The following is an 18,683-nucleotide window of genomic DNA, read 5'->3' on the forward strand; positions in this document are numbered from 1 at the left end:
TTTTTTTTGAGATGAAGTTTCACTCTTGTTACTCAGGCTAGAGTGCAATGGCATGATCTCGGCTCACTGCTATCTTGGCTCACCGCAACCTCTGCCTCCTGGGTTCAAGTAATTCTCCTGCCTCAGCCTCACGAGTAGCTGGGACTACAGGCGTGTGCCACCATGCCCAGCTAATTTTTTTGTATTTTTAGTAGAGACGGGGTTTCACCACGTTGACCAGGATGGTCTACGATCTCTTGACCTCGTGATCCACCCGCCTCGGCCTCCCAAAGTGCTGGGATTATAGGTGTTAGCCACCACGCCAGGCCTAGCCTGAACTGAATTTAAACTTTGATGTACTAGTTTATATTTACAAGATATTGTAGGTCACATATTCTATGAAGCATGAATGTCAAATCTTCAGTAAAAATATGTAAATTAATGAGTTTCTGAAATTATGCATTTAAAAACCCATTATGAAAACTTTCAAATGTATATAAGAGCAGAGACACTAATATAATGAACAACGAGGTACTGAGCACTAAATTTCAAAATTACCAATATTTAGCCAGTCTTGTTTAATTTTTTACTCAATTTCTGAATTATTTAAAAGCAAATTCCATGTATTATTTCATCAATAAATGTTTTTGAAACAAAGCATACAATATTATCACATCTAAAAATGATATGAAACAAAAATTCCTCTAATTTCACCTAAAATACAGTGTTCACATTTCCTTGACTATTTCGTGCATGTCTTTTTAGAGCTGAATCAGAATTCAAACAAGATGCATGCATTTGGCTGGTACCACTTTTAAATCTCTCTTAATTTAAGGTATGTATGCCTTTTAAGGTGGAATTTGCTGAAATTTTCTGTTTTGTTTTTTGGGGGGGAGTATTTATTTTTTGTATAGAAGTGTGAAACACATCTTCCATATTAACATTTGGAGGGAAAAAGGTCTTAAATTCAGTAACAGAACAGCTGCAAATTTAAGGAAAAACCCTTACTGATAAGCTTATAAAATATGTATATAAATTCCCTGAATGATTTGAGTAACAATGTGTCTGACATATTCTAAGATAAGTGGTTTTCACTTTTCTTTGATATTGGAGTTATATACTATACTTGTTTTTACTCCATACTCTCCTGTCTGTGGTAATAATTTCTTAGTGTTCATTGGACACGTACCCTACGGTTAAATTCATTTTCTCTTCCTTTGAAGAGAAATAAAGTTTTTGTAAAAATCATAATAACATTTTCCATGTTTAGGTCAGGTTTCTCATGTTAAGAGATTTCATACTATTAGAATAAGAATTACTAATTTCCATACCTTGCCCTGCCCTGTGTTCAGAAAAAACTTTGGCACTCTTTTTAGGGGGAACAGTGATAACAGAAGTTAACTTGGCTGATATGTAATTAAATAATATATGATATATGACTGACCAATGCATAATCTAAGATACCATAAAGCTTAAAAAATATATTCTTTATTTCAATACCACAATTCAACAGTAGCAACAAAATTTGAAATATAGCAATTCATAGTCACACAAAGTTCCATCAAATTTGTGACTATGAACAGCTTTTTTAAATGCATAATTTCAGACTATGAACTGTTTTTTAAAATACAGAATTTCAAAACTCATTTATTTATACATTTTCACGAAGATCTGACAAAACTGCCAGAAAAGATGAATCTTTTAAAAAATTAAATTTTAAAAATAACATATTTAAAAAATCATCTTATTTCCTATTGTGGTACATTTAATCATAATAAATAAAAGCTAAAAATCATAATCTTAGGGAAAAATTGGATAGATTTTCAGTGAATTCTCAGCTCTGAAAGGAGGGATCTCACAGCCACCGGAACTACTTACCATAAAGAAGGTGGAAGGGAAGATGAAAGGCCCAAGGCTTTCTTTACCTACCAAAACCTCTTTAATCCTTCAATTTCTTGCCGATTTGTGTGCATGTTTCCTTTTTTTTGGGTGACCTGGGTTTTTTGCCACAAACAATTGCTAGTTCATTAATAACTATAATTAGCATCTGATCCAGTAGATTTGTCATTGAGAGGAATTTTACTGTAATACTAACAACAGTTTAAGTACTATCCGCCAGTTAGGACAAACTGGCACATATTTGCTTACATCAATTAAAAATATTTTGCAATAAAAAATCTGCAACTAAAAGTTAATAACAATCTCATTTTAAAAAGTAGCTCCTTTTAGTAATCTAGGAAAAGGAGAGATGGAAATGGTCTGTTATAACTATGAATCCCTCAGAAGTAGCATAGAAATAGAAAGATCAAGCAGCAGGATGACATACCTTAAGGTTTAATTTAAAAATTAAAGCAACCTCATACCCAGAGGAGAATTGAATAAAAGAGTAAGATGGGACATGGCTAGGCAATGGAAGCACAAAATACTGTCACATTTTTTAATTTAAAAATGTTTTCAATTTAAGCAGACCCAGGCCAGTGATTTTTCATTATTTTTACCACAGTTCCATGACTACTGACATTTTCATCAGAACAAATAAAGGATACTTCCCAAATTTAAAATGACAAAATTATTTTTAATTTTGACTTACAATTTCTTTCTCTTCTAAACCCAAAGGAATTTGATCTTAGCTGGACTTGTCTCTTAGCCTGGGGCCTGAATATACCTTAACTTTATAAAGTGTAAAAAAAAAAAAATTTAAAGATAGTTCTTCTACTATATTAGAAAACCTTCATGGTATATTATCATTTTTTGAATGAGACCACATATTCATGAAGTGTCTGGCATTTAACTTAGTAAATGTACATATTCAACAAAGATGTCCCTCAAAGCAATCTCTCCTTTCCCACCACTTGAAAAAAATCTAGCACTCGGCTTAAGACAGATTGGAAAACAAAACTAAAATCAATTAAAAGAGAGTGAGTAGAACTTGTATGGGAGTGGTTGAGGAGTATATATTTAAGATAAGACTACAGAAGAGAAAATGAAATCCTAAATACAATGCAACTAACTTCAATCACAATAGTTATTATTATAATGTATAATTATCTTAATAATTCCAAATACTGTTTTAGTAGATTTCAGATGCAGTGAATCAGATACTTCTTCACGAATTATGGTTTGTTTTTTTCTTCTTCTTATCTTAAAACCAACACGGTAACCACCACACCAACAAAAAAAAAGGCCTGGTAAGAGTCTTCTTTGTTTCCCAATTGAGTTCCTACAACACAAACTGGGTCAGGGACTTATCACTAACTCATGGAGAGTTGTAACACCATCAGCCGCCAATTTTCAACAACATCAAAAATTCCCAAGTCTACTTGCTAGCCAATTTTCCATATTCCTTAGATAAGAAATCTAACAGGACAAATAATAAAAACAACAGAAGCTACATTTGCTTTGTGGGTTTTCTTTGTATGACTCTGGCTGCCCAAACTCAAGTGGATTACAAATGGGGTGGCTTTTTCGTATCCTTCAGCCTGTAAATCCACAGGGAGCTGGGGGCATGAGTACAGGGTTTCTTGGTCATGCTGCCAAACTTAATGTCATCTTTTTGCTGGTCACAGGAAATTCCATGCTAGCTACTAATATTCCAGGCTAGCTTCACCCTGGCACCATCATCAAGTGACAAAGTGATGGTCCTCAATGCCAACTGAAGAAAAGCAAACAGCGAAGAGCACAGACTATGAAAATCATCCTTCTACTTCTTGCCAAAGGAGAAAAGTAGTTCAGGAATCTAAATTTTAAACTGTGTCAAATATTGAAAGTAAATCTTTTAGGTTTTAAGTTATAATGATACAGAGGAAAAAAGGTAGAAATGTGTTTAGCAAATATAAAATAATAGTATTTATGTTCATAATCAGAGGAATAATGACACATAAAGACAAATTGTATCTACAGATATTTCCAAATGGGCAAAACTATGTTACAAAAATGAGAGCAAAGTATGAAATTACATACTTTGAGGTGATTTTTCTTTATTTTCCCAGTCAATTATAAATTTTCTCAGGGCAAGAAGCTTGCCCATCTTGTTCACCACTATCCATGGCTTCATATTCTGGTCTGAATAAATACTTATTTATTTATATATGTGTAGTAAGGAATTTGGCCTCACCTAAAGAGAGCTTAGGACTCTCTTAGCTCTTGAGAAGCCACCTTTTCTAACCCTTGGAATTTCCCCAGCGATAAAAGTGTCTTTGCTATTCATGGTGGGCCCTTTGGGACCACATCTGATAATTTATGGCCCTGAGGTGACTTGTGACCCTCAGTGACCCAAGGGCCCAAGGGCCCTCAGATAGCTTATGCTAAGGAGATAACTCAGGATAGGGCTGGCCAAGCCAGAAAGATCAACGATGTGATTAGTGTGTTGGGGCTTTGGGCCACTTAGTATCAGCCTGACCTCCAGAGAGAGAAAAGGGCTGGAGACTGAGTTCAACTACATGGCAAGAGTTCAAACAATCATGGCTATATGATGAAGCCTCAATAAAAACTCTGGATGTCAAGGTTCAGTGAGCTTCCCTGGCTGGCAATACTCCATGCACACTGCCAGATTTTTATGCCAGTAGGGTAACACGAGAGTTTCACATTTGGAACCCTCCCAGAATCTGCCCTAGGTGAGTCTTCGGCTGGTTCTAATTTGTATCATTTTGCTAAAACTAGAATCCTAAGCATAGTGCCTTCCTGAGTTCTCTGAGTTGTTCTAGAAAATTGTTGAACTGGAGAGTGGTTTTGGGAAACCCATAAAGTTACAGTTGGTGTCAGAAATCTTGGGCCAACTTAGTCTGGAGGACTGTGCCTTTAACCTTGAGTTTGGGTGCCTCCAAGTGGCATATAACAACAAATTAGGCATTTTTCTGTTTGTTTGTTTCATGGATTGTTCTTGAAATTCCTTACTATTCCTCAGTATATGACCTTTGCATTTTGAAATGATCACTTTTCTTAATGAGCCTTCCTGTACCATCCCAAACTAAATTCCACTTAGGGTTTGTGATCCATAAGGATAAAATCTGTTATCTTTATGGTAGCTAAGTCAGAGCTCCCTCACTAATTTTCCACAAATGGGTTAGACGTGTGCTGTGATACTGCCCCCAGTGAATCCCCAAGGCCAAGTGGGGCCTGTGGTAGCTAGAGCTCCTAGACTGGGTGCCTCCAACCTCCTTCAGCATTCTCTGTTTACCCTAAAATGCACTACAGGTACTACCACTTTTCTACATGTACCAGGAGACAAAAAGATTGGAAAACAAGTTAAGGAATCATGACTACAATTTTCCCATGACGGTGTGTCACCAACATACTTCTCCAGTATCAGACCTGGTTAATCTAACTTACACATGCTACACTTAAGCCCTACAATGAACTCCTGTTTCAGCAATACTCCAGTTCTTTCATATCCCAAGCCCTCAGGTATACTCTTCCTCTGCCAGGAACGCCATTCTTCTACTCCAGCCATCTAGACAAATTCATTCTTCCAGACTCAGTTCCAAGGTTACATATGTATATATTTTCTAAGAGATCTTTGTCACCCAGGAGCACTTGGTGTATTTGTTTCTAGTTCAGCACTTACTACATTAATGATTTGTCTATTTCCCTCAGTAACCTGTGAGTTTCCTGAGAACATGCTCTGACACACCTCCTTCTGTCGCCTCCTTTTACTTGGTGTTTTTCTTTGTTGTCTCCTAAGGCATGATTCCTAGGATTCTATCTTCAGTTGTCTCTTCTCACCCACAAGGTTTCCCTTCTGTTCCCCTACCTTAAACTATTATCCATAACCTGATGGCTTTATGACATGTGTGTATGCCCACATGTGTACACATGCTTGTATTCTAATTAGTTGGCCCTAATTTTTCACTGAAATCCAGAATGGATTTTTACCTTCTTATTGTCCACATTTCTAATCTGATGTTCCAAAAGCACCTCAGAATAACAAATTCCAAACAACATTTCAAAGTCATTGTCCTTTCCTCCTCCTTACTTTCTATCTTGGTTAACTGGGTACCACTATCCGGATAATCAGTCCAGCAGAAATCGCAGTTATCTATCTAAAAATCACCAAATTCTTCCTTTGTTCTCTTCCTATCCAATTAATCTTTCACGTAACTTCATAAAACAAAGATCTGATCATTATCAATGACCTGCTCTAAAATCTTCAGAACTCCTTTCAAACTGTTTCACAATATGGCTTTCAATCAGCAGCTAATTCTCTCTCCCCCAATATACACATTTTGTACACTAGCTATATCTAGCTACAGAATTTCTCAAAACTGTAATATGCATTTTATTTTTTTCTCTTTCATCTGGCCATGCCCTATGCTGAAATACGCATCTCTTCTTCCCTGTTGGTAAACTCAATCATTCTCTAACCCAACACAAATACCACTATCCAAGTCCATATTGATAGCCACTCTTTTCAGAATTACAAGCTCTCTTCTCTGTACTCCTATAATAAAGTTCTCTAGTCTGCTTCATTCACTAAACTGTGAGCTCCTTTAGGAAGGGACTATGTTTCATTAACCTATTATCTGTAATTCCTAGCATAGTGACTTAGTCATATTGTGTTCAGTAAAGCTATCTTTCAAGTAAGTAGAATTAAGCTACAATAAAGTCTTTCATTCTGCATGTATGTTAGAATGCAAACATCTAAAGAATCTCACTGATATCTAAGAACAACATAAATATTAAGGGAACATGTGTTGTTACCTGCCTTACAAATTTCAGATATGAAAGCTCTTAGGTGCCGGAAATTTTTATTGGCCATATCCATGAATACATTGCAAAATACAAGCGGTAAGTAATACAGCTAGTATTTCACTGTTTGAAAGCTGGATCATCTGTGTCTGGGTTTGTCAAAGGCAAATCTTGCTTTAAAATCATGTTAGAATATCATCAGCTCTTCTTACTGATTTTTTTTTAAAAGGTACCACAATCAACTAGATGGCTAATATAAGTTAAAAAAAATCTTTTTGAAATAAAATCTAAAGGGTTGAAATATTTCTATTTTTCTATAATTTTCTTATATAATTCCTTGAAACAGGAATCTTAAGACATTTTCTTTTTTACAAAAGAATTTTACTGAAATAGAACCCTCATTAATTTGAACTCTAATCGAGAATTTAAGAAAATTAAGCACAGAATGAAGGATGGACTAAGTTTGCACCATCTAGGAAGGAAAAGACCTACCATGGAGTAAATAAGATTTTACAGAACACACAAACGTATTTCATTAATTAAATAATTTTAAAGGGTTTACCACATATGGTATATACACAGATTGATTTAGTATTTAATTCTAAAGGAAAGCAGAAAGATATGGAAGAAAGGAATGGAATTTGGAAGCATAAAACCTGGACTCAAGTATTAAGTATACTATTGATAGTTTTAGTTATACTTTGGATTTTTGTTTATATGTAATGTAGCTCACATTTAGGACAACCCATATAAAAACTAATTCAGGCAAAGACGTATAAAGAATAGATTAAAACAACAACAACAAAAACATGCCTCGATCATTGAGCATCATAAGTAAAACTTTAAAAATCTGAATGTCAATCCCACGTATATCCCTCCCAGATTGCATTCCTCTTTGCTTTTGGCATCAGAGGTAACAAGTATTTGTATTTGGTGTTTACCAGTTGGAAGTTGGTTTAAAACATTTTCCACATGTGTATGCATCAATCAAGTAATTCTACATACTTTTATGCTTTCTACAAATGACTTCCTACTACATGTATTCTTCTGTAATGTTCCTTTCCATCTATCTATCTATCTATCTATCTATCTATCTATCTATCTATCTATCTATCTATTATCTATCTATCTATTATCTATCTACGATCTATCTATCTATCTATCTACGATCTATCTATCTATCTACGATCTATCTATCTATCTATCTATCTATCTATCTATCTATCTATCTATCTATTTTTGAGACAGGTCTCACTCTGTTACCCAGGCTGGAGTGCAGTGGTGTAATCCTGGCTCTTGACAACCTCAGCCTCCTAGGTTCAAGTGATCCTCCCACCTGAGCCTCTCGAGTAGCTGGAACCACAGGTGCATGCCACCATGCCTCACCAATTTTTGTATTTTTTGAATAGATGGGCTTTTGTCATGTTGACCAGGCTGGTCTGGAACTCCTGGCCTCAAGCAATCCATCCGCCTCAGCCTCCCAAAGTGCTCTGATTAGAGGTGTGATCCACTGTGCCCAGCCTGTAACATTTCTTACTACTATTTTTGAGATTTGTCTATGTTTAACACGTATTTCCAGTTCATTCATTTTAACAACTGGCACAGTATTCCATTTTATATGCAAGCCATAATTATGTATCTGTTCTAATGATAGATGTAGTTTCCAATTTTTATTTTTTTGCCCTTATAATGTGTCAGTGAACATTCTTGCATGCTTTCATATGTAGCCACATGGATTACTGAGTCACAAAGAATACTGAGTAAATATTTCAAATTACTCTCTGGAGTATCAATATGCATGCCCAATAGGTATGCCTCCATTTTTTTTTGCAAACACACTGTTAAAACTTTTTAACTTTTAGAGACGCCTACTTTTCACCACTTTAACTGTCTCTCTCTGATACACTTGTGAGCAGAACTGGTGAAATATCAGGCAAGTAAGTTTTCAGTTGGAGTAATGGATAGCCTGATCATTTCAAAATACAAATGGAATTGCTCTAAGATCAGGATTTAGGGAAAAGCCATAGATGTTGATTCAGATGTTGAGTTATTATTGCTACACTTGAGAGCATTATCCAAACACCAATTCCCTCACCTTAAAGAAGAGAAGACACAGAACAAGATGAGAGATAGCTTAACCTGCTGATATTTTGGCTTCAGTTCATGGCATGCTAATGTCTTCTTCAGCCCAGAATAGGACACAGGGAAGAGACATACTTGGATGCAAGCTGTGCAAATTCCTGCTGAGCCTATTTTTCATAACATTACTTCATTATTTTATAGGAAGTGTGAATTACTGTAACACTATCTCTAGTTGTATTACAGAGGTATACAGGAAACAAAAAAAGTTTGTTATTAAGGAATGATGTGTACCACTCACTGCTCCTTTTACATTACTTTAGAAATATAACTATTCATAGTTTGTTCCTTAACTCAGTAAGAAACTGAAATTTAATTTTCTTTTTTTTTTTTTAAAGTTCTGAGGAAGAGAAAAATTATGGAATCAATCCCAAACATTGTAGAGCAAACTAAATTTACTTTTAGTATGAATTCTTTAACAAAGAATTTACTGTAATCCCATAACAAACTTTCAGCACTGGCATGCAGTGACTCCTGCCTGACGTAGATATGCTCAGTACAAAAATGGCCAACTTTGCTGTGCAGACTAAGCAAGAATCCTTTCTGTACATTAAGGGGTTTTTCAGTCCCTGATTCTGCAGATCCTGGTGCTGCCTGAAGACCTTATGTTTTTGTTTCACTGAGTCACTTTTCCTGCATAGTTCTAGTATCTACTTTGACGGCTGGAGGAAGGGAAAGAAATGCAATAGGTGACATCAACCCTATGTCATTACTGAACATAAAGGCCTTGGAGCCTCTCTACCCTGTCAATCCCAATTTTGACTAAATAAGTCCTCCCTTACCCCATTACCCAGGCTGAGATCCTCAAATCTGAATCTATAACCTGTTGCCAAATCACTACCACACTTGTTCCAGGGCCATAGGACTAGATTTCGAGGTTTACAGCTATAGAGTAGAATTCAAACATTTTCAGAATCATTATTTCATTTGATTTTCATTAAAAAACAATTAGGTGTTTAGGAAAAGTATTAGCTCCATTTTGTAAATTCGAAAACTGAACTTTACACAAGTCAAAGAATTGCTCAAAGTCACAATGATAATAAACACTGCTCAGTCAAGGGTGAAAAACCAGGTCTTCAGGCTGCAGATTCAATGCATTTCACAAATGTTACTTAACTTTGTCTTTCTAAATGAGTTCTTAGCATTTTAAGGTGGAACTCTAAACGTGTATTTCCACAGAAACCCTCTGACTTGTGATTAGGTATTAACCATAGATACTATACCTCCATTTCGGTATTATGGTATTTGGGGATTGCCCTGGGAACCTTTTAACCTAGGAAGGTCAGACTCTGATTTTTCCATAGAAACATAATCTTAAATAGTAAGTGAATAAATTAATATGCTTTCTTACACAACTAGTTTGAGAAGAAACAAAAAATGCAAAGGATGAGTCAAGGTTTCATGCTGAAGTTCACCAGTTAAAGCAGAACATACACTAAAGTAGATAACTTTAAATGTTTTATTCACTTTAATATTTTTGTTACGTAAATATACAAAGTAATTTAAAGCATAACAGATTTGTTTCACTCAAGATGTCTAATACCAGAGGTGAACAAGTTATTCTCATTTCACATTTATTCTTATACACAAAATTGTCTTTTTCCTCCATTCTTTTTTCATCCCTGCAAGAAGCCTAACATTTTAAGGACTAATGTTCATATGTTTGCAGGGCTTGATTTAAACTGATGACCTAATAATATTCCAGTAAAAAAAAAAATTCACTAAGTTAACCAGTTTGTTCACTGAAATACTACAGCAGGATCTAAAATGTTCCCTCAATGGAGCTATCTGTGGGCCAATGGCCAGCCTCTGGCAAAACTGCAAGATGCTGTGTTTATACATAATATTTATCAAAGAGTTTAAAACACGAAAGCCTTTCCTTATAATGATAATATTTGTCAGGCATTATTTTTTTTAAATCACTATATTCCAAATATATAATTCAAAAGATAGGAACAAATAGTGACTTTTATAATTAGAAAAATATTTGGTGTGAAAAAGCAATTTTTCTTTGGGTTTTGTTGTAAATATTTTGTTAACTGAAAAGGATCTAATATATACAAGGAAAACAAATAACATTTAATAGAATAAATAAAAATTATGGATGGACTAGAAAGTCATCATATAAACTAAAAAAAAGTTTCATCTCTTTATTTTAACAAACTTATTCAAATCATCCCAGTGAAATTATTTTCATTACTTTGAAATTTCATCTTAGGTTCATATACACATAGTATATCAGAGTTAAAAGGAAACATGGAAATCTGCCTTCCTATCATTTCATAACTGAAAAAAGAAAACAAAGAATTTGTTCAATATCACCAACTAGTTAGTAGTGGTGATCTAGAAAGACAGATATCAGATGGGTCAATAAAAAGAAATCTGGCCGAGTGCGGTGGCTCACTTGAGCTGAGGAGCCTCAGACCAGCCTGGGCGACATGGTGAAACCCCATCTCTACCAACAAAAATGAAAAAATTAGCCACAAAACTAGCTATTTCTACCAACAAAAATATAAAAATGAGGGTGTGGTGGCAGGCAGCTGTAATCCTAGCTACTTAGGAGACTGAGGTAGGAGGATGGCTTGAACCCAGGAAGCAGAGGTTGCAGTGAGCCAAGATGGCACCACTGTACTCCAGCCTGGGTGACAGAGCCAGACTCTGTCAAAAAAAAAGAAAAAAGAAAAGAAAAGAAAAAGAGAAAAGGAAAGGGAAAAGGAAAAGGAAAAGGAAAAAGACCCAAACAAATAAAAAGGAATCCTCATCATTCATATATGTGCTTTCCATTTCTATTTTAAAAGTATGGCTTTTTGGGTAGTAGATGTATTATATCTTGATTAGAGAAAATCTGGACAATAATTAAAAATATATATAAGAAAATTAAATATAAAACATACATAATCTCATCATTTGAAACAGCTCTTAAAATTATGATGCAGTTTTTTCTACTCTTTCAATTTCCCTGTATTCAAAAACAGTACAATTGCACAATTTTACAAAATTGAGATAATATACATAATATTTTGTATCCCTTTTTCCACTTTTGAGTATACCATATTTTATCTTATTAAAATATGTAATAAAAACATCTTAATAATTATACAAAATTCCTTAAATTGTTTTTGCCATACTTTTTGTAACCATCACTACTATCACTAGACAATTAGGTTATAAACAACCATGCGTATAAATCTTTGTAATTCTAATTATTTCCTTAGAAGAAGAATCTAGACATGAGACTACCTGGTCAAGAGGTATAGATATTTTGATGGCTCTTTATACTAATGGCCCAACTGCCAATCCAGAATGATGTACTAATTTATACTTTTACCATTGGAGTAGTGTATAATGCCTGCTTCATTGCATACCTCAGCAACAACAGATGTTGGTTTTTGTAATTTTTGCTAATGTTACAGGCAAGACAGTTCGTTAAATCTACATTTATTCATTACTACCACTGAACCTTTTTCACATATTATCATCTATATTTCCTCTTCTGTGAATAATGTGTTTACATCATCTGTCCACTTAAAAATGTTTTACTGAAGTACAATATACATAAGACACCTATCTTAAGCACAAAGTTCAATGATTTTTTCATAAACTGAATATACTCATGTAACAGCCTCCAGATCAAAAGACAGAACATTATCAGCACCCCAGAAGCTACTCTTGTATTTCCTTATAAGCACTAATTCTAAGATTAATCATTATTCTGACTTGTAATATCATAAATTAGTTTTTCCTGGTTTTGTCCTTTTACCCATTTTTATAGTAATAATTTGTTTTAAAAATTATTTATTGTAAAATATTATAAAACATTTAAACATTACAGAAAAATACCAAAACAATCAACAAGTCATTCCCAAACCATGCCACCTAAAGTAACTGTCAACCATGGTGAACATGACATTTCTGCAACCACTGACAGACAGATAAATAAACAGACACATTATCCTTTAGAATGGGACTATAATCTTACTTTGAAGAAAAAGAAATGGAATTAAAACCAAAAAATAAAAAGCCCTCCAAAACATCAGATAAATGTTCTTTGAGTGTATACAAATCATTAAGAGGTTTGTATGTCACTAAAAACAAAAACAAAAGTGGTTTCAATTTTGCATATTACTGGGTGTTTTCCTATATTGAAAAATTAAAATAATTACCATGCATCCTGTCATCTTTCCCCACCTTCTAGTTTGGGTTTGTTATTTTTATCATTTATACTCAATTATATGACTGCAATTTTTATAGCTACTGATTCTAGTATTTTGAATCACTCTTTCATTGGTTTCAACAATCAGCAGTATCCCCACTCTTTTTTCTTTAAAGTAGAATCTATAGTTGTTTTCATGTTTCAGCGTATCTATGTACAGCCTTAATAGTAAGAAGAAAACAATTTTCATTTCCTTTATAAAGTTGCGCTAACGATGTACATGTAATGAAAATGATAACAGGAAGTATTTAGTTATTACTACGTAACAGGGACTGTTATAAACATTTCATGTTTGTTAATCATTTAATACCAACCAACAACAACTCTATGAGGTAGGTAGCATGATCATCTTCATTTCACAGAAGAAAAAAATGAAGGCACTGAGAACTGAGAGGTAAAATGACTTGCCAACATCTCTAATTTGTAAAGTACAGAACTCTGATTTGAACACAGGTGGTCTAAATCAAGAGCCTGTGCTTTTCACCACTACATAATGCTTTCACGTTTGCAGCTAGAACACGATTGGAGGGAGGGACAGCAAAGGATGCCACACTAGCTTTAAGGAGTGAAGGCCAGGAAACCTAGATGTTCTGTAATGAATAGGGCAGATCCCGGAGATACAGACTGTACCATGTCCCTCACAAAAGCTCTGTTTCCTACCATGAAAAAATGAAACTATTAACATTCAAATGTCTTGTTAGACATTCGTGAGTTGAAAACATGCTTAAAATTACTTGATCCTAGAATATTTCATATAAAATACAAAGTTTTTTGCCTTTGGCAACATTTTAAAAGACTGTTTTCTGGGAATGCAATTACTTTGGTGCAGAAAAACTACTCAGTGTTTGGAAAATTATGTCACTGATGGTAATACCACAACCCATAGATTTGAGTTGCCAAATAACACACCAGTATCAGTCTGCACACGTAGCTCTCACATTCATGAGTTCTATATGAGTGCCAGCATCATTTAACTACTACTTCTAGTGTAGTCATGGTCAAGCATTTGCAGATGATTGAAAATATTAGTTTATTATATATTGCTTTTATTTTTTCTATTCAACTAGGACAACATGTTGACTTTAACATTATTATAGATGTACTCTATCATCTATGAACTTCATTTCAGGATCCAAAAAACTCCTAGATTTGTTGAGATATCACAGCAGTATATGGGAGTCGTAGTTCTTGAGGGTTTTTCTTTATTTTCCTCTGATGTCTTCCACCTACTTCTTTCCAAATTCAGACCCACAATGAGGAAGCTTAAACTCTGGTTGATTCATCTTCTTTTCTCAGTACTGTTATGAGGGCTGGATGTGCTATTAGGACCCATGCCATTCTGCACCATAATATTCAGTTTATTTCTGCAGGTTCCAATTTTCAAAGTTCTAGCATTTTCTTTGTTTAAGGTTCTATTCCTGTCCTTATTTTGTTGTTGCTGGTGAACTTCTGGATGCCATTCTTTTTAGCACTACGTGTTTGATCGTTTTGGAGATGAGTGTTGTGGTCCTGCTTCACTCAGTCATGTCAACTGGCGGTCATTTTTTGCCCAACTTTGGATGGAGTGCTTTTCTTTCCCTTGAAGAGACCATCTCAATAAATATTTTCCTTAGTATAAAAGGGTGAGTCTGTCAATTACTTTGTGATGAACGAATATTTACTACAAGCTTTTCAAATCTCAACTGCTTTCTTCTTAGAGTTAATAAAGTAGAAGAGTCTACTCAGGGTCCATTATCACATATCATATCACTTTGGAGAATATTTGTTAATATTTACTGAGTGATGACAATGTGCCAGTCACTGTTCTAAGAGCTTTGCATATATTATTTCATTAATCTCATAACAATCCTATGAGGTAGATATTATTCTCATAGGAAAATGAGGTGGAAGAGTACCAATTTGCCCACAGTCACATAGCTATTAAGTGGCAAAGCAGGGGTTTACACCCTGGACATCTGATATCACAGCCCAAGTTATTATTTATTTACTAGCTTACAACCAACCAAGGTTTTAGGGGCCTCCTGTTCCACTCAAGGAACTAACTGCTTCACTATAGATTTTTTGATTAACACTTTTTCTTCAGAGCCTACCACAAATGCTCAATAAATATTTATTACCTGAATAAATGAAGACTTAACTGCTTATTTTCAATGCTTTCCCCTCATATCTTTTAATGTGCCTTTTCCTTTTAGAAACAAGGGCAAATTAAAATTGCAAATACAATTCTTACTCATTTCTGAGTGGTTAAGAGATAATTGCATTCTACGCTTAAAGAGAACACTGTAGCTTAATACTTTCACCCATACTTTCTAAGTGAGCTGACTAGTATTGAACATTAATGCAGATAGCTCTTTTTAGTATTTCACTGTATAGCCCTGATACCACGTTTGCTTTGAAGGAGGGAATTCTTTTCTGTAATAATACACAAGAATTAGGTACTCCTTTCTGCCACTTTTGGCAGAAGGAGCTCTATGCTCCCTGGTAGCTCAAATGATCAGTTATATAGCCTGTAGTACCCTGCCAGCCCTGAGAACCAGATCTATGAAGCTACCTGTGCCCACCAAAGCTTACTATTCTGTCTCTTAGCCTGTCAGATTTCTGACAACAAATTAACAGGAGGTCAAGCATATCAACAGATTACACATCTTAGGCAGCATGCTGGATTTAGAGTGAAAGGTTAGTGGATATAATATGCTAACACAATAAAAAGTTATTACAGCTTCAAATACCATGATAAGTTGATGGTTTTTACATTATTTTGTGACAGGTAGGTTTCTAGCCTCACTTCACATCACATTCTATAACATTAAAGAATTATTTTAAAGACACAAACACATGTAAATAAATGTACAAAAATAAGACAAAGAGAAAAACAATCTTGAACTTTTAAATAAAAACAGTCATTAATTTTTAATAGCCTATGAAAAAATAGTGTGGTAGGAATAAAGTGTTTACGAAAATGAAAGTCTGTTAATGTAGATAACTTTTTATGGCACAGTTCAGTTACATGTACTATATGTCAATGTCGTGAACAACCTTTGTATGTCACAGATATATAACAATACCAGAGAAAAACATATAGATGATAATTCAGTGTGGATCACAAGGGAAAAAAATGAGAAGATGATTGTTTGAGTAAATTACTTAAAAAATTAAAAGGTCTTAGCTGAATTAGAATTGTTCTTAGAGAAGAATCTGTTCAAAACTAACAATCCAATTATTTACATTTTAATAAAACAGATACAATGGCAAGATAAGAAAACTGAGCTGGTGTATTTTAAAAATAACTTACACTGATGACTGACGAGGAAGTTGACAAGTTTAAACCTTCAAGATCAGCCATCAAACTTGGAGAAAGAGCTGGTGGCGGAAGTGCAACTGGAGTGGATACTGGGTTAACTGTAAGAAACGGCCCAAATCAGCAAATATGCATGAAAATTTAATTCAAATTATTAAAAGCAACATTTTTATTTTGTTAGTAAATCTAATTAAATTACTTTGATTAATAAACGTATGACAATTCTATTTAACATCTTGATTTAGTCAAGTTATTATCAAGTCATGGCAGTTATTAGTCTTAGCTTTCATAACATAATAGTAAATCCTATAACCAAATAAGGATACAAATATCTTCAGTAACAGTTTGTGAAAATTTTTATCACATTATCACTAACATTTATCACCAAATAATTTCACTAAAAGATAAAAGTAAAGAAATATTTTTTTTCCAGACTATTATAAGAATACCAGTAGCATCCAAGAGAATTCTCCAGTGGATTTAGAAGTCTTGCAAGAATATTTAAATCCTATATCTATTCTCCACTCTAATTTGGGGGCAGGCTATGTAATTCTCCTGTAATTATACTTTTTCAGGAAAAGCTATGTGCTAGATAGAAATGTATGACTCATTTTAAAACTGCTATATACTTGAGAACTGATACCTGTAAGTTTGGAAGTCTTCTAAAAATGCAAGTCTGATCATGTTACTTCCCTGCTTAAGGCTCTTCAAAGGCTCAGAACTGCCTACAAGATAAAAGCCCAACTTCTCTATTAAGTTCACAAAGTCCTCTATGGTCTACCTCAGCCCTGTCTAATAGCACTTCCTATGATAATGGAAATGTTCTACATCTAACACAGTGGCCACTAGCCACATGTGCCTAATGTGCTCTTGAAATGTGGCTAGTGTGACTACATAAAAACATTTTAAATTTTGATTAATTTAAATAATTACATGTGGTTTGTGGCCATCGTACTAGACTATTCAGGTCCAGCTTATCTCCAATTTCAGCACTGGTATGCGCTAGCTCTATGGGATAATAGTTCCCAAGATCTTGTTCTATGTCTTGGAGACTTTTATATTCTACTCTGTTTGCCTAGAAAGTATTTCTCTGCCTTGTTCATCTTGCAGCTTCGATCTGGCAAGCTACTCTTTAAAATATAAGCACTCTCTGGCTCACCTGCAAACAGCTTATATGTGCCTTCTTTATTCCATAGATATTTGGACAAACTCCTATAACTCTACTTTCATGTAATACAAATTTGTGTCTTTACATGTTTGCATTTCTGCTAGTCTGTGTGAACAGACAGTAACATTAACTTTTAGTGCTTCTCAACCATTTGAATAAAATACATTAAAATGTGGAAAAAGTTTTAGCTTCCAACAAATTCTCAATCCAGAATAATATTCTAAAGGGAATAACATTTACTTAATTTGACATTACTTTCTTTTTTACTTTTATTTTTGGAGATAGGGTCTTGCTCTGTTGCCCAGGCTGGAGTAAAGTGGTGCAATCCCTTCCCGGGCCCAAGCAATCCTCCTACCTCAGCCTTCTGAGTAGGTGCATGCCACCACATCCAGCTTTCTTTTTTTTTTTTGGAGAAATGGGGTCTCCCCATGTTGCCCAGGCTGTTCTCTAACTCCTAGGCTCAAGCAATCCTCTTACCTCGGCCTCCCAAACTGCTGGGATTGAAGGCGTGAGCCACGATGCCCAGCTGTGACATTACTTTTCAAAGCATCTTTTTCTCATTTTAGTCTCACAATATCCAATGAACAAGGTAGAAAAAATATTAATTCATAAAGCTAACAATAAATATTTCTTCTGCAAGGTAGCAAGTGAGAGACAAAAAAGTTCAAGGCCCTCAAGTAATAAAACCTAATTAAGAAAAAAAGACACACATATTTGGGAAAAAAAAAAAAAAAAGTAACAATGCAGCCCATAAATGATATGGCCAAAGAAGAAAACTTTCAAAAGAAACATTAAATAAAATATTCAACATATGTAACAGAAAAAGCAGTGAGGAGGTTGGATGAGGAAGAAGTGGAGTTCTTGGTCTCTCCCATGCTCATTTAATATGGCTGAAGCACAGCTACAAATCCCCAGGCTTCCTTAGACCCACACTGAAAACCACTGTACAGTTACCAAGAGTCACAGAGTCGGGGGGAAAACAAGGTTCACTGGAGATAGAGTGTAAGAGGCGGCTTCATGAATAGGAGGGAATGAAGTCCAATTTTTAAGTAAGGGTGGGATTTGATTAAGAGGAAAGAAAGAAGCCAGTTAATTGTTGGATAAGAGAATACTATAAATGAAGGCTGGGAGGTGGGAAATTGGAAGACTAAGGGGACTTAACTTATCCTATAGACCAGGCGAACGGTCAAAAATTGATCAAA

The 18,683-nt window shown here is 34.7% G+C and overlaps 1 protein-coding gene across 6 annotated transcripts in view; it reads right to left on the reverse strand.

The window, feature by feature from the left end:
- The window catches only part of AP3B1 (adaptor related protein complex 3 subunit beta 1), a 271,317-nt gene that overhangs the window by 66,904 nt on the left and 185,730 nt on the right, over positions 1-18,683 (reverse strand). For 4 of the 6 annotated variants that reach the window (XR_001824965.2, XM_017527703.2, XM_017527701.2 and 1 more), the window contains exon 22: positions 16,308-16,414. Coding sequence is in view for 5 of the 6 variants with exons in the window: in XM_017527703.2 (XP_017383192.1) it covers positions 16,308-16,414 (107 nt within the window). In the remaining variant the exon portion in view is untranslated. Of the gene's footprint in view, positions 1-11,431; positions 14,624-16,307; positions 16,415-18,683 lie in introns of those variants that run through there. The other 2 variants (XM_037738190.1, XM_017527705.2) reach the window with 2 other exon arrangements.

Source organism: Cebus imitator, unplaced genomic scaffold (genome assembly GCF_001604975.1).
Source record: "Cebus imitator isolate Cc_AM_T3 unplaced genomic scaffold, Cebus_imitator-1.0 Scaffold50, whole genome shotgun sequence".
NCBI lineage: Eukaryota > Metazoa > Chordata > Mammalia > Primates > Cebidae > Cebus > Cebus imitator.